Here is a 17,517-nt window from a genome sequence, read left to right on the forward strand (position 1 = left end):
TATATATATATATATATATATATATATATATATATATATATATATCTATACATACTCATAGGAGTTTGATTAAACTTTATACTCCCTAAGCTGAAAGGCTCAAGACAATGAAAATGAATTTTGAAATAATTGATGTAATTATTATCGATGGTCGACATTATTATTTACAGATTATCCACTGACAACCTCTACAAAATAGCAACCTGAGCAGTAATTTTACATAGCACAATTACGAAGAGGGAAATATACGGCCATAACTTAATAACATTATTACGAATCCTTTTTCTTTCTACTTAAGTTTCCATTTTTAACAAGAGAGACGGCAATTAACTCCGAGCATTCTGGGTACTGAAACTTCTTTGCCCGGGTTAACGTTGGAAGATATTATCACTTCGTTAACTGCAGTTTGCTGCAGCGTTTGCTCGACGATGTTTCTCACTATTGCATTGTCTATTGAGACTGACAATACGGATTCTATGTCGAGAACCGTTCTTGAATGTGTCAGTGCACGCATTTTTTTCTTTTCTTCTTTGTGATTCTCTTCGTTCGTAACTTGAAATTATAAGAGATATTTTTTACGACGTTTTTAATGTTGTGTGTTGTCTCTCCGAATTGGTGCGATGCTCCTTTATCCTCCTCTGTCCGATGTAACAAACTGTATCGTACATTCGTCGTGCGGCGTGTGCCTGTATGTATACGTGTGTCCAGTTAATTAATTAATCACTGATCTTTTTCTGTTTCATGCCTCGTTTCACTGTAATGCAATCGGAACCGCAGAGCGCAATTAGAGTAAGTATGAACGACCTCTGTGCGAAATAAAATGCGACACTTTTAATAAACGATTCATTTTTCTATGCTGCGCTTCATTTATCTCTTCTCTTCTTATCTTCTCTTCCGATTTCTCTTCTCTAACGGATTACACTGCCCACGATCGGCGCTACTTTAACTGTGTAAGTAGTTCTACTTCGTTGAAGAAGCTCGTTCAGCTTCTTTTGTCTTGCCTGTCGATGAGTATCGATGACTACTACGCGACGCTGTTTGTCTTGTCTGTAGTCGGCGTTGTGTTTATGACAAACTCCACAGTCTCTACTTTTCGAACTACCGTCTTCTATGCCTGTCTGCTACTATACTGTCAAGTATTTCTCACAGTCTACTATTAGTAGTGATAGCGCTTTCTGCTCGAGGATGTTCAGTTCGATCGGTGTTTGCGTGCGCGGATCACCACTGGATTTACCTTATTCTTTATTCTGGAACCGCACTGTTATTGTTCGCCTGCACAAATACACACGATACATACGTTAATACACGCCTGCTATCGAATAGATACAAAAGATCTTGTTTATACAGCCAGCGACGTCGAACTAACAGCATTTACAACATAAACGTTCGCTGTTAGTATTACATGGATATACAGTTTTTCGATATTTTTTAACTTCGAGTCAACATCACTCGATTGTATGTTTCACTAGAAAAAAAAAAAGGAAGATGTTGCATGTATCAATAGAATTATTCAGTATAAAATCTCGCTTATAATTAGACGAAATAAGAAAAAATGTAAAAATCTCAAAAAGAATTCGCTATAATGATTCCATACTTTTATTTTAGGTTTAAGTAATCTGAGGCGAAATTAATTGTGATAGAGGTATATAGATAAATTTGATTTCCGTTGATTTTCCAGACCTGATTTCCTCATTACGCGTTAGCCTCTCTTAAGCTCAGAATTTTTGAATACAAGTTCACGCATTATGCTATTTATACGCAGCAGGTGTTCTGATAAATATGAGTACACAGCCGCGGTGAAACTTCTGCTACACTATTCTCATAAAACTTAGTTCCGCGAGTGCGCGGTCGCCATTCACTCGAGCTGAATACAATGAGCCTCTCCAGCTGTGCATCCGCTCGGCACCGGTCCTATACGGTTTCTAGTTACGTGTTGTCGAGCCACGGCTGAAAATAACGTGTCGCAGGCGTTTCCGTTATCGCCCGGTACGATTTACCTATTGTATGCCCTTAACCTTTTGCAAATGCGCTTAAATGTCGCGTTTGCTTGCCGCGTTAGTTCGAATTACAGGTTCTCTCCGAAATTCTCTCGTGCGCCGACACAAGCGTCCAGACGGTTTATGAAGCGGTATCGAGGCAAATTTGTATGCTCAAGTTTCCTGTTTACCCAGAGGTATATATTGATCAAACGGGCCGACGTCTTACGGTAATTATCGTTCATGGCGTAGTTATTGAGAATTGGCCGTAATATTGAAACAATATCGAGCAATTACAGCGAATCAGAATTTGCAATTACCGATAAAACCGAAATTTTTAACACAAAGTCATATTTTTAAAAACGAGAATGTCTGCGATATAAAATTTTGTAATATTATCCCATTTCTGTTATGTTATGTTTTTAATGTTAAACCTTTAGCTATTTTAAAACTAAATTGGGAATCGTTATGTCTTTTTGATCTTTTAATATAAATATTTTAATATAAATATTATAATTTAATATTATATTTTTAATATTTTGGAATATTCCATTAGATTGAAAATAATAACGCGGGAATATAATTATCAAAATTAATTAGTATATAATTTGTTTGATTTTATTATTGAACGAGACAATTATGCGAATATGTATTTTAATTAAATGCAAAACGAGATGAGAAAATTAGTTTTATAAGAATTATGTTTTAATATTTTTTAATTTTTAATATTTTTTTTATTCAATTTCTCGTAAATTCAATACGTGTATCATCTTACCGAACTTATTCTATATCGGAATATAAAACGCCGGCAGAGCATTAATTTTCATGTAGACCTGTTTAAACACTCAACAGATATTAGTCAGTGATATAGGACGAGGAAACAAGCATTTCGTCAATATTAGCAAAAAATTTTCGTAGTTTATTTAAACATATTTTCCGCTGAAATGTAGTTTTTTTTTCGCAGTTACCTATAACATTTAGGGAAATGCGAAACCAATCTTGCGCGAAGTTGAATTTTTTTAATCAATCGATACGCCACGGTGATTTGAATTTATGCTGTTATCGTAGGTATTGCACGATGTACTTTCCTATATATCGGGGATACTCTTCGTTCACGCGGATTTTTTTTTCTCATTCTTATTTATGAGTTATGAATAGAGAATCGCGGTAAATAAGGGAGCTCGCCGATCTGGTAAAATATATCTGCATGAGAGCTTTAATCGGATAAAAAGAATTTATGCGAATGTATATTTTTCCCTTTCATACACAAGCGAGAGATAGATGTTACTGTTCAATGACGTGATTGATTTCTGCGAATACATAAAAAGCACGGGACTGCATTTTTGCATTTTGTACGAACAACATGGATATCGGTTACGTTGACAAATGATGTAATAGATTTGCAGATTATTTAAGTATGTGTATCTGCATTGCAAATTGGAGCTCATATAGAAAAGCATGCGAACGCTACGGTTATAACAAATTTGGTTAATATAATATTAACAAACGTACAACGCATTTGTTATATTATCGACTAATTAGCAAAATAGTTTTTACTCATTTCATCTCAGAATTTGATATACAACTTATATCAATATACCTATATATTAACTTGCATAGGTACGTATCAATAGTTATTCTTCAATGTTTTACGTGATTTATATATTCACGGAGCTTGAGCGCATCTTACATACAACCTGTATACTTCGATCTGTATACTTATCTAATAAGAGCATCTCCATATTACTGGATGACGTAATTACCTTCCTTTTTATTTTGCGATTATTCTTTTTGTAGAACAGACAAGATCATTAGCTCCATATCGAGCTTCTAAACCTGCATACTTGCATCGATTTTTTTCTTTCCTGTTTTTTTTCTTTTTATAATGTTCATGCAGTAAATTAATTTTTTTTCCTGCCGTGGCTTCAGCCGTTTCTGCACAGTTATGGACGCTCCGCAGTTGCGACTGGTAAACAGCAACTATTAATAAGCCGATGACATGCTGGAAGCGTATCGGCTTGCGTGCCTGCGAGAGAATGCTGTCTCGATTAGCAGCATAGTGTGCTCGCAGTAGATGCGACACAGTAGTCGGAGCGATAAGATTTATCTAGATCCTAGGTCGCCTATTATGCCTAACGTACGTTACAGAAACGTATCGCTGGGATGTATGTACGCCACTGTTGATAAGCCTGTGCATGCATCACAGAGGGAGGAGGGAACCAACAAGAATCCCATTCCCTCTAATTGTCAACAAGTTTCGAATCAATCAGGTGTTTCTATAAAGCGTTAACTTCGTTCTAATGACAATATTTATCTCGTTATTTCTTCGTACTTTCATATTAATTTAACATTGTATGTAAAATAAAACGTATGGTGAGCAATTGTCAAAATCAATTGTGGGCGACAGATTTAATTGTATAAATGTGCAGCTTGCATAGGTCGAAATTGAACAATCGCGTAATTTCCACGCTTCGTAATTCTGGATTAATCAATTGGATATTTAATTTGATTAAATATTTAATATTCTCAAAGTATGAAATTATAACACAAGTAATACAACGTAATAAAACAAATCATGGTGTGTATGAAAGCTGAAATATCTGTTTGTAGAGAGATTAGATCTATGTCTTAAAAGGAATTTTGTAAGAAAAAAAGAAACAAAAAAATAATGCAAGACGAGAATGAAAGACTGACTCTTTCTAGTAATTACGTAAAAAATGATACAATAAAGACAAGCTACGTTCAATTATAAGTAGACATCGGATTCTTATGCAATTTTATATTTTTTTAAAAAACAGATTGGAAAGTAACAAAAATAGATTTGTCTCATTAAAATGTATATTTATTTGTGCATATTTGCATATTTGCATATTTGCAAATTTGCATATTTTGTGCATGCTGTAAAAAATATCTGCATAAAAATTTGAAATCTAAATCTTTTGGTGACAATAATTAGATTTTGAAGACTAATAAAACGAATAAACATTGTCAAATGTCTTCGGTATCTCTTCAACGCTGTCCCAGGAGATCCTGCGATGACACTCTGTTTAAAAGTGATAGAAGAGATGAGAAGAGGAAAAAAAAATTGTCATATCGGAAGTGAATGCGCACGTGGATGATGTAATGTGATGAATTGGCGTCTTTTTTTTTTCAGAACGACCGGTAGTCCCTCTAGCAAATCTCCGGCAGGTGGTAGCGGTGGTCCCGCGAGCGGTGTAGCAGGAGCAACAGCGGCACCAGGAAGCGGCGCCAGCAATGCCGGAAGCGTAGAACCCCGTACACCAACTGCCGGGCCACAAAACAAGCAATTGCAGAATGTCAAAGGAGAACATCCCTCGGTAAGCCCTCTAAAGTTCATCCTGATCTTCGATGACGCGGATATCATGATAACGAGGTAATCTCGAAGACCGCTCATACAATCTATTTGCCACCTCAAATTTCGGGATGAAATTCTACTTGTAACTTTATATATCATATATTATAATATGTATTATAATATATGCCGTATATATTTATTTTTATTATATATATTTCATGTAATTTAAACATTTTTTTTATGGAAAATGTACTTTATGTGGTACAAGATCCTGTCTCAAATTTTAATGCGAGTTATATGTAACAAAGTTCAAAAATTTCTGGTTCAAGGATATAAAAAAGATTGTAAACTAAAACAACTGTTTAAAATTTTTTGACATAATTTTTATTTCAATAGATTTTTTAGAAATGATGAATTCATTTTCTATATCACCAAAAAATATTTAAAATTTTTATCCTTAAAATAATTTAACATTGCGGAGACATCACTTATTTTATAATGATCTCTCTCTAGTGATTATTTTTTTATTTAAAAAATTGAAATTTAATTCTCATGGAAAAAATTTATCAATGACAAAGAAGGTACAGAAAAATTTACTCAAATTTACTTTCTGATAAATATATTGAAGTAAAACGTGATTATATTGAAAAATAAAAATGCTTCATTTTATTACTTTTTTATATCTTTGGACTAGAAATTTTTAGATAGATTTTAATTTAAATATTATAATTATCTAAAATATTTATATGAAGGACTATTTTTCAAAGTTAAACAGTAATCATTAAGATGCAATTACTATTAACTCTGTATATAATTGGAGATTGTCATGATGTTGCGTTCTAAAAGTAAAATTGAGACTAATTGCAATAACGTATAAGTGACACAATTTTATTTAATGTAGAAACTGGATCTGTAATTACAATAAAATGTATTTATGTTTCTTGCGATGTAATTAAGTTGTACACGCTGCAGCTTGATAGAGAGACAGATAAATTTTCACGTGTTGGAGACAAATGTGATATTTAATGACAGTTAATTCTTTCTGTTTCAAACCTTTTTCTTGTGATATGATTTTAAGAAGATTACATTTTAGTACAAATTATCTCTCTTTTTCTTTTTTTCTCTAACTGTACATATTCTTCTTAGCAAAATATATTTTGATAAGAATTCCGAGAATCTTTCACGAACTAAAAGGAAGCGATAGTAATAATAGCTTCGGCGATCTATGTGTTTCAGAAAGCATTTCTACAGAGCAGGTCCATCTCCTTGGTCGATATGTACATTGATAATTCGGAACCGAGCGAGAATGTTGGCCAGATTCACTTCAGTCTCGAGTATGATTTTCAGAACAGTACGCTCATTCTGCGCATCATACAGGTCAGTCGAAGTTTCGTACATGGATGCTCCCTCCGGGAACTTAGCTCTTTGAAATATGCTTGCTAGCCGTTTGCTTCGATATCGCCGTATTTGCGTGTGACGCACTCGTCGATTGTTACATTCCATTTCAGTAGGAGAAGGTAATAATACATCATCATGCCGATGCAATTTTATATAAAATATAAGGAGCTAATATATAACGTGGTAAGATCAAAAAGTTTTCAGTTTAAGAATGGAAAAAGATTGATAAAATAATACATCCATTTATATATATAATTTAAGCATCTCATTATAAGCATCCTTTATCTATATCCATTTTTCTGTATCATTAAAAAATATTGTGAATTTTTCTTTTTAAAACGATTTATAATATTGTAGCTATTATTTTATCACTGATAAATTTATTTCCATGCAAATCGGATTTCAATTTTGAAAATTATTTTTTATTATCAAAACTATTTTATTCTCACAATTGAAGTCCGATTTACATGGAAAAAAATTTATTAGTGATGGAGAAGTGATTTCCGCAGTGTTGAACTATTTTAAGGACAAAAATTCAGAATATTTTTTTTAGCAGTATAAAAAATTTAATTATTCTAAAAAAACGTATTGAAATAAAAAGTGATTATAGAAGAAATAAAAATGGTTATTTCATTTTATTATCTTTTTTATATTCTCGAATTGCAAACTTTTGAATCTACATAAATATTAATAAAATTGAAATTTGATAAATTCTTATTGCCGATGCGGGTAAATCGACCGTTTTCCCCGATTAATGACGTCCGCATTGAGAGTTCAAAAAGTACGGAACAAAAATATAAAATGATTTTCTCGAGCCACTCCGCGTATAACTGTGTTACGTAAACAAAATTACGTAAATAAATTGATATGCGCATTTCTGTCTTTGTCGACGGTTGTGTTCCGGCACAGGCTGTGGAAACGTAAAACCGGAATGTAGATGGGCCCATTAGCTTGATTTTTGGTTTTACTACGCCACGGCCACGTCGATAAGGGCTGTTATAAATCGTCAACACGGGACTCGCGTTGCCACGCCGAAAAATGTACGTGCGCGAAAATATGTATCCTGGTAAACTGGGATACGTCATACATCACTTCCTGTTACAGTACAACAGAGAGAAAGGGGAACTTTTGAAACTCGTCGACAATCTCGGGGAGGGGGGGGGGGGAGGGGGGAAATTGAAATGTTCAACGGGACGGGGACTTTTGTTGTAAACAAACGCATAAATTCTTTCCAAACGCTGAACCGTTTTTGCCTCGCGCGATTTAATCCGATATTAAGCGAAACACTCGGGCATCATTTTCTTTGTTTTCCTCGGTGAAAATTATCGTGCCAAGATCTCGGTAGTTAGAAAACATCTTTCTAAGTACGAAGTCCATCGTTTATGTGATCACATCGATATGCATTGGTGCACACAAATTTTATGTTAATGCGTTGTATCTGAAGCTTTAACATGTAATTACTTTTCATTCCGTAGAGACATGTGAAATTACATTATTATTACGAAAATGTAATATTAATTTCTTCGTGCCACGAGGATACAACTATATGCCACTTTTAATGAAAAAAAATTGTAATGAAATTGCGCGTAGCATTATCGTACAGTTTATCAAAGAAGTATGCCGGTAAAAATTTTATTTCTCACTCAATTTGCATCCGACCTCTTTTCTTTAACGAATATTTAATCATTTGTTGAATTATTTAATAAAGTACTTTGATGTATTACAATTTGTTTTTTATTATATGTATTTCTAATAGCGCGTCAAATTATGTCTGTAAAACTATTAAAAGTGTGACTGTTTTTATTTTCCACATTATCTCGTTAATTCTGCGAAATTTGACGCGAGCACGACGAGATTTTCACGAGGTATATCTCTGTTTTTCCAGACTATTCAGTTAATTTCATTCAAAATATATTTTTTGTGACTAATGCGCATTATAAATGACCCGGAATAGACCTGCGATGAAAGCGGAAACATACTTCCGACCTTAAAAATTTCTATTTTTACGAGCTCCCTCATGTCTTTGATGGCGTGAAAATTTGTCGCGACACCTCGAAATATTCAACCAAGCGTTCATCAAAGACATCGCGTTTATTCCATTCACGTTCAATATCTTCGTAATTTGTAAACTCGAAGGTAGAAATTTCTCGTATAGAAATACTCGTGTAAAGCACACATCATGAAGTTACAAACGTATATAGTTAGAAATTTTGTCAATTTGTGAAAAATCGACTTTTCCTTAGCGGAAATTTAATCGAGCTCTTTTTTTCCTTTTATATCTTTTAATTTTTCGTTTCAATTATCAAATAATATTTTGTATATCACATTTCGGTTAGGTGTGTAAAACTTGAAATTAAATAAAGATTAATCGGCAATGAATGATTTAATCGGCAAAATGTAATTTATCTTTAATGGTTCGTAAATAAAAAAGAACACCTTCGCAATCACGTTTGCGCGGGAATTCTTTTCTTAGATGGGCATTTTTTTTAATTTCCATGTCGTAATCTCGAAGTTTGTAAAGTTTTGCGGCACTTTAAATCGCACGGAATCGTTCTACGCGAGAAATTTGAGTCGGCATAATGACGTTATGGAGTTCCAAGAAACGGTCTGACAGCTAAATGAAAAATGACCGTACACCTCTGGCATAAATGCTTTCAAGGCCACGAGCGACTTTTTAAACGAGCCATTGCGAAAAGTTGGAAAGAGAACACACTTTCAGGCAGGACTTATTTTTCAAAACACAGGCAGCCATCAAGGTCGTTAAAGGCGGTTATTGATTTTGTTTCCCGTCTATGTAGCTCCCATTAACAGTATCGACTGTGCTGCGCATACACAAGGGCTGCTCACATGCTCACAATCTGTCTCAGGACGATACTTATAGTTCTATCATACAGAGGCTGTTGCACGTACACCGTGAACTCTGTAAATTCTCTTACACATACAAGTTTCAGAGACTTAGATGAGAGCTTTGTAAGATGCAACGGAAACAAAGACATATATTTCCTTCGGTAGACAAATGCGTATGTTCTATAATATTTTGAACGAAACAATAGCTATGCATATAAATATGAATAAAGCCGCGGATTTCAACGCCATACATACTGCACATTTTCATTTTGACGTACGCTACGTATGGAATAAAATGTTCTTTTTTTTTTATTTTGAAATATTGCGAGTCATATTACTCAAAGCGGATCAAGTGCCATCACTTTCCTGTCTTCTTTTCATATCTTTTTAAAGATACTACTATTTTTCGAGTATCCCTTCTTCTTCTGTTCATTCGCTCATAATTCTGAAAGAATTTTGGCCACTTTATGCTGTTATAGGTATATATAATCGAGTGGAAGATTCAGCTTTGTTTATAACATTATGCAGGCTTCACGCGTAGAATTGTATGTATAGAGAGATTTACATCGAACTTCACTTTCCGTAAGAGGACTTATCGTGAAAGTACATGAAAATGTACATATCCCACGTAATCGTGGGAAGCTTAAGGGACCATAGAAAGTTCTTTGTTCTTTAACCCTCCGTGAACCAGGTGAAAAATCAACATAGATCATATGTGGATATATCTCTCTGCTATACTTCATCATAAATGTACTTTAATTTTTAGTATGGTAATAAATTGATAAATATATATACTCTCCAGTTGCACGAAATTGGCAACATGCGCGGTACTTTTTAAGAAGTTATAAAAATTCATCTTGCTAAGGTATGTTACATCTTACCTGACCTGATTCGTGGAGGATTAAAATTCCGCCCTCACCTTTTGATACTGATATCTAATTTTCTTTAGGGTAAAGATCTGCCGGCGAAGGACTTGTCAGGCACTTCCGATCCGTACGTACGTGTAACGCTGCTACCGGATAAGAAACACCGACTCGAGACAAAAATCAAAAGGCGCACGTTGAATCCGAGATGGAACGAGACGTTCTATTTCGAAGGTAAGCGCACGTTCGGCAATATTTCTCGCATTGGTCCGCTAACTTTTTCCCAAAGGTAAACGCAGGGAAAGAAATAAATGCAAAGCAATTTTAGTTCGTGCAGTGTGGTGGATATAAGACAGCGACATTGTATTTGATTGCATTAAGCCGGTTTAAGGAAAGAAATCACAGCGTATTGTAACAATCTAAAAATAACAAAGCAATCTGATACAATCTTCTACTCAAGATTAGATCTGCGAGATAAAAATTGGAATAGATCTAATTTTTCTTTGTGAATGAGGAATTACGTCGAAATATTAGTTCACCGCCAACGCAATATTTTGATAGTAAAAGATAGACTACAAATTATAAAAAAAAGAAACATTTGTCGTGTAAATAAAGTGTAATTAAATTTGGATCAGTCAACAATGTTATGATATAGCAAAATATACATATTTATGTGTCGATTCTCTTCTCCAGGTTTTCCCATACAGAAGCTGCAGAGCAGGGTATTACATCTACACGTCTTCGACTATGATCGATTCTCGAGGGATGATTCCATAGGGGAAATGTTTCTGCCGCTTTGCCAGGTAATTTGACGAGACGTGCCTGCTCGCAAATTGTGCGGTTCAATTATTACACGCGGTAGATGCGGATTAAGAGATTCGCATCCTATGGCAATAGAATTCACAACGGATAAGTGGAATCTGACGTATTGCACATGTCACGTCTCTCGTTTTGCATCTATCGGCATTTGAATCTCCTTATCTTGTAATTATGATTCGCTATCGTGGAATTATCGTTTAAGAAAAAACAAATCATCAAGAATTGTTATTCAAATGAATTGATCACTGCATTAACTGTTTCAGACAAAAACTTCCAAGATCCGAAAAATGCATTACTTGAAATTTTAATTATTAGTAACAAAATAGTAAAGCAATCATAAAATAAAGTAAAATTACAAGTTGGATATTTGTAATATTTGTAATAATATTTTAGAATAATTGTGTTTAAAGAAACACTAATTAGATATAGCCATCGAATATACAGATGTGTATTTAAATAGACATTAAATGGCTATTATAATAAAAGCATTATTAAATATATCATTCAAATAACAATATAACTATTATTTTAAAATATTTCATATTTATATACTGCAATGCAGTACAAGAGTATCTTATTTATTCGAATATTGGATATTCGTTTGTTAAATTCATTTGTGTATTAAAATGTATTCTTAAACATTTTATATAAAAAAATATCAAATCTATAAAAACAAATTTTTCTTTAAATTATAAATTATATATAGATTTGTTTGTAAGTTTATTAAAAAAATAGAATTTCGTCTGCAATATATTAAATTCTTGAAAATATTTAAAAAAATCGGCCGAATTTTTAACGAATATTTTTTTTACGTAAACAAAAATAATTTTTAATATATTAATTGTGTGGGGGGACAACATAACCATATATCATATAATTCTTGCTTGATATCGATATTACCAAAGATCTATCGAGTAGTGGATTAATCTGCGCGCACAATAACACCGGGGGACATACGCATGTGATAATTCTATCCTATGCACACATTCATTTCCCAGGAGCAATTCATGATATATGCTAGCGTTGCGAATGGTCGTTGCACGAATCTCACGCATTGCCGTCGCATAGTATATGTATATATAAAGATTAATATTATATATTTTATAAATACGTATATATGAAAAGATTAATATTACACAGGATATTTTATGACATAACGTCATAATAAAACAATTTGTTAATAGTAATAACAATAGTAATAATATGTTGTAATTTGGGGCAAATAATTTTCTTTTTGTTTAAACAGTTCTGACTGTAGAGCGAGACTGCGAGCGAGCTCCAAATGTCAATGATCAATTTGTATCATGCGAAGCGTGACATATAATTCATGTAATTCGGGATATGTTTATGCTGCAAAAATTTTGCATTTGTAATTTGCAACATATGATATCAATTAACTATTAAGTCCGCACGTGATCACTCCGAGCAGAATACTAATTATCTCGCATTCGCTGTAATAACCCTAATAACAGACAAACGTGACGAACGTATTAATGATAATATGGCAAATGCTCTCCTAAAGAGTATAATGTTTAATAAAGATATGCAGAGAGTGAGAAAGAAAGAAGCACAAAGAAAAGCACATGTGCATGAAGAACTTTTCGTTTCTGTTTTGATTTCATTATTTCTGAATATGTTCATGATTCTGCACATTGTTTAGCTATGGAATTAATGAAAATTAATTAAAGTTTGTTAATACTCGCATATATAATAGAGAAATTCTTGTTATAATCCTTCCTGTCTTTATGTTAAATTCTGTATTTGAAATTTGGTTTGTTAATTAGTTCGACAATTGTTACGCAACTTTAATTATCAGCAATATCTCGTGGGTTTGTTTATTGTAGGTCGATCTATCCGAGAAACCATCGTTTTGGAAAGCTCTTAAGCCGCCAGCTAAAGATAAATGTGGAGAACTCTTATGCTCGCTATGCTATCATCCGAGTAATTCCATATTGACGTTGACTCTTTTGAAGGCGAGGAATCTCAAAGCTAAGGATATTAACGGAAAATCAGGTAATGTTACGTTCATCGTATTGTTTGTGAATTCTCTGGTATTATGATAAACTAAGGCACTCGATGAACACTTTTGAAGAATTTACATAATTATTACATTTTGAAACATAAACGCACTTAAAAAAAAAAATGTAAAATATATTTTCTGTTGTGTGTATTAATAATTTTTTTTAAATTAAATTGCATCACAACGCTTGCACAATAACACGTTTTATTACATCTTTTTGTCGAGAGAATGAGAAATTGAATGGGTAATTAAATATTTACAATTCTAGATCCGTACGTCAAGGTATGGCTACAGTTTGGCGACAAGAGGATCGAGAAACGCAAGACTCCTATTTTCAAATGCACCTTAAATCCTGTATTTAACGAGGTATTCTCCTTTAATGTACCTTGGGAGAAAATCAGAGAGTGCTCTTTGGATGTAATGGTGATGGATTTCGACAACATTGGACGAAACGAACTGATTGGTCGGATTCAACTCGCAGGTATTTTAAACTTTTCAATACGTATCTCTAAATATAAACTTCTGTGCCTCAGTTCTATCGATAGATTTATATTTAAAGTACTGAATTGTTAAGATTCTAAAACTTTTTAATTATAATTAACGGAGGTAGTTAAAAATAATACGTTTCAAAATATCTATAGTTTTCTGTTCGATTTTACTATTTCTGAATATCACATGTGTGTGAGAATAGATTCAAATTTGGATAATAATATTTTATTGTTTTTTCATGATTATTATTAGTTTTTTAAAAGAGACTGTCAGGCTAATTGAGTTACACAGTACATATTTATTATTATGACATATCATACGTTTGGGTTGACCTGAACTATCCAAAATTTTAGTAGTTATATTTTGTCTGAAAAAATGTTTAATGTTTGAAATTCAAAGTCGTTTTTGCGCTAAAGTAACATTGCAATGCGTAGTCAAGTAACTGTTGTAATTAAATGTCATAGAAACAAATAGCAGATTGAAATTGGAATCCGGTGTATCCGGTAATGTACGGTGTAACTTCCTTTGCAGGAAAAAATGGAAGTGGCGCGAGCGAAACGAAACATTGGCAGGACATGATTACAAAGCCGAGGCAGACCATCGTGCAATGGCATCGCTTGAAGCCCGAGTAAAGGACACGCTTATCCTGATCGACGATAAATGATATTCTGTCGGACAGGTTTTTCCCCCCTCCTGGGATGCGTTACCCGTCAAAGTTACGTTAACGAAACCACTCTTTTTTTCTTTTCTTTTACTCGATATCCTTCATCCGATCGCAATTGATCTCGACAAGAGTACCTATCAACCAGTATCCATCAACGACTGTACAATATCCTCCTTTGCATCGCGCGGAGTGCTCTTAGCGACGCTGGTCGTCGGGGAGCAGTGCCGATTACGTGTTAATCACAATTAGGAATCTGAGATGTTCTCGTTATTACCTGTTATTGAGCTATCATTGCGTATTAACGAGCAACGCAGTGGTGAATTATCGTTATTACTAGTACAATGGCGAATCTGTCAAGCGTTTCGAGCAGAAATTATCGCATCGACGGCGGCCGCATCCGCAAGAGGAGGGACACAGCAAATGGCTACGGGCTGAAAACTCAGTCTTCCGTCGTAGCGAAATCGGGCAGCCTCTTCGGGCACATCAGGTGCCATTCTTCTTATTTTCTCAATCTCTTCTTCTCCATCCCTCCTTCCCATTTTCTTATCCGTGTCCGCCTCATTACCGCCCGGTGCGGTGACACGGGATCTGCGATATTATACCGCAAGTAAAATTGATCGTTCTTTCCAGGACGATCCCGAGCATTTTGCTCGTCAGTTTTGCGCGAGTGTTTGATAAAACGTCGCGTTTAAATGTCCTATAGGCGTTTTGCCGGGCTTTTATATTGTTTGAGTCTATGCGCGCTCGAGAACACGTCGAAACTCGAAATATTAAAATCAAAGGAGCAAGTAGATGAACAAGATATACATCACATTCTTCTACAAAGAAAGAGTGATATTTTTATGAATAAAAATTCGCGTTATTACGATAGTGATAGTCAGTTTAACACTTCTTGTTGAAACTCAATCATAGATCGAGAATCTGCCTACAGCACGAAATTTTGCTACTGCGACAATTGACTCGAGGTAAAGGCAATCAAACAATGATCGACATATTATATATTGCTTTCTTTTACTTGCTCCTTCAATTGTCTAATTAGAAGAGATTATCTCAAGAGAATGGAACCTGAAATATAAAGCCGACGAGCTTTCTTAAACAATATGATAATGAATATCACGTCAGTGTAATGACGAGGTTACAAATTGCATTCAAGACGTTTATATTTCTATTAAACGGTTATTATTATGTATTAAGATATATTGCGTAAACCAGGATCTGTCGATATCGCGAAACTTATTGTTTATATAACCGGACTTTGATCGTTATAGGAGTTAAAAATTTCGTACAAACATGTTATAACAAACGACGGTAAACGAATCTGCACATCTGCTTTATTTAAATATAATTTACTTTTTTGCATCTGTATCCTCAAAATTACATCTACAACAAATTCCTTGGAAGTTTGCCCTTTCCCTAGGCTATTTCAATGAAATTTTCTAATGATATATTATATTTTTAAGTACGATCATCTTTTAAAACATTACAGCCAAAATTATGTCTATAAATAAATGAGGAAAATTTTAAATTATTTTCTAAATTTGATTGTTTTAAACGATTTTCTAAAGCGATTTTAATTTAGTAATAGGTATATGTTTTAAAACATTTGGTCATCTTGATTTGTATAAATGCAAACATTTATGCAAATTTCATAATCTTTTCAGCGCTATTTTAAATTTTGTATATTTTATTAGTTTTGATATTTCAGAGATTGTTAAAAGTTTTTAAAAAAATGTTTATTCCATTTAAAATTTTGAAAATTCATTTTTATCTCTGTTTAAAAGTAAAATTATATTTAATTTTTCAATGTAAACATTTTGATTTAACGGTTCAGACGTTTAAAAGTTATACGCATTTAAGTGCAATGTTTATATATATTTTTCAAAACTTAAAAAAATTAAAGAATTAAAAAATTAAATTTTTTAATATTAATTATTTTTATTAAATAATTTCATGAATCGTTACTTAAATATACGTTCATTATGGTCGTACCTAAAAAGATGTTTGAGATAAAATAGTTTTTGCTATTGCATCGAGACCTATATCTAATGTGGTTTTTAGAATTACTTTGCTAACAAAGTTTGAACCTGAACGTAACCCTATCGGAATAACCTTGTTTACAAACTAGTTGCGTACAGGCGATCACTTTTAGGGACAATCCGATTTTAGTGGATTTTAGGAGTTAAAACTTTAACTTCAGATTACTTTGGTTTTACAATTTTTCTTTTGCCATATCCCACGGAAGTACGTGATTAATTTCGATGTATACGTGCAATTGTTAAAATAGTGTCAAATCCGTAGAAAACTTGGATCTGGCGAAAAATTCAGAATACTACAGTAGTTTCCAACATTGATGTTTGTGATGTAGGATGCTTCGAGAATGCGAAGAAACGAGCAAAATAATAACTCTGTTATTATTAAAGCGCGTCCCTTTAAATAGGAACGAAATGTTTCGAGATAGTTTATAAGAGATATCCTTGTAGGGATGGGCATTAATTAGCTAATCAGTTTTACTGGTTGTCATGGACAATCAGTTATTTTAATTATAAAGTACTTGAAATAAAGTATTTGAAACACGCAAAAATTTAAAAGGTGTGAAAAAAAATCTGATTTGAAAGTATAAGGAATAAAATAAAGGAATCGAAAGATGAATAGGATAAAAAAACAATTACCTGTTCATAACTTTTATGCAAATATTTTGTGTTCACGAATTTTAGAATTTTGCTCAACTAGAACAGTAGTTGAGCAACACCTAAATAAATAAATATGTATGGTATGTACGTACCACACTAGATTCAACGTATTAATTCGATTATTTTTGAGTTGCTATTCAATTTTGATAATTGTGATAATTCATTCAGTATGTGGAGTTTGAGGAGTTATTTCTGTGGAACATCAGTATCCCAGTACTAACATAGTGTACAATTAAAAAAAATAATGTGTCAGCATCTGTCTAATTAAAAATAACTAAAAAAATCAGTTTTTTCAAAAAATCGATTTTCTCAAAAATCAGATTTCGCCCATCCTTACCTCCCCTTGTTAGTTAACGTTGCTTTTGGTTAACGTTGCTCGCGATTATCCGGGTAACACACGAATTTCCTATTCGCGCGACTCCTGATTATTACTAA

At 33.3% G+C, this 17,517-nt stretch overlaps 1 protein-coding gene across 1 annotated transcript in view; it reads left to right on the forward strand.

Annotated features, from left to right (window-relative positions):
* LOC105623518 (synaptotagmin-7) overlaps positions 1-14,360 on the forward strand; it is a 118,711-nt gene extending 104,351 nt beyond the window's left edge. Inside the window, exons 3-9 of the mRNA XM_012204911.1 lie at positions 5,131-5,314; positions 6,529-6,669; positions 10,487-10,634; positions 11,094-11,203; positions 13,064-13,232; positions 13,508-13,720; positions 14,260-14,360. Of these exons, the coding sequence (XP_012060301.1) occupies positions 5,131-5,314; positions 6,529-6,669; positions 10,487-10,634; positions 11,094-11,203; positions 13,064-13,232; positions 13,508-13,720; positions 14,260-14,360 (1,066 nt within the window). The remainder of the gene's footprint in view (positions 1-5,130; positions 5,315-6,528; positions 6,670-10,486; positions 10,635-11,093; positions 11,204-13,063; positions 13,233-13,507; positions 13,721-14,259) is intronic.
* Positions 14,361-17,517: the final 3,157 nt, after the last annotated feature.

This window comes from Atta cephalotes (assembly GCF_000143395.1).
Source record: "Atta cephalotes unplaced genomic scaffold scaffold00058, whole genome shotgun sequence".
Lineage (NCBI taxonomy): Eukaryota > Metazoa > Arthropoda > Insecta > Hymenoptera > Formicidae > Atta > Atta cephalotes.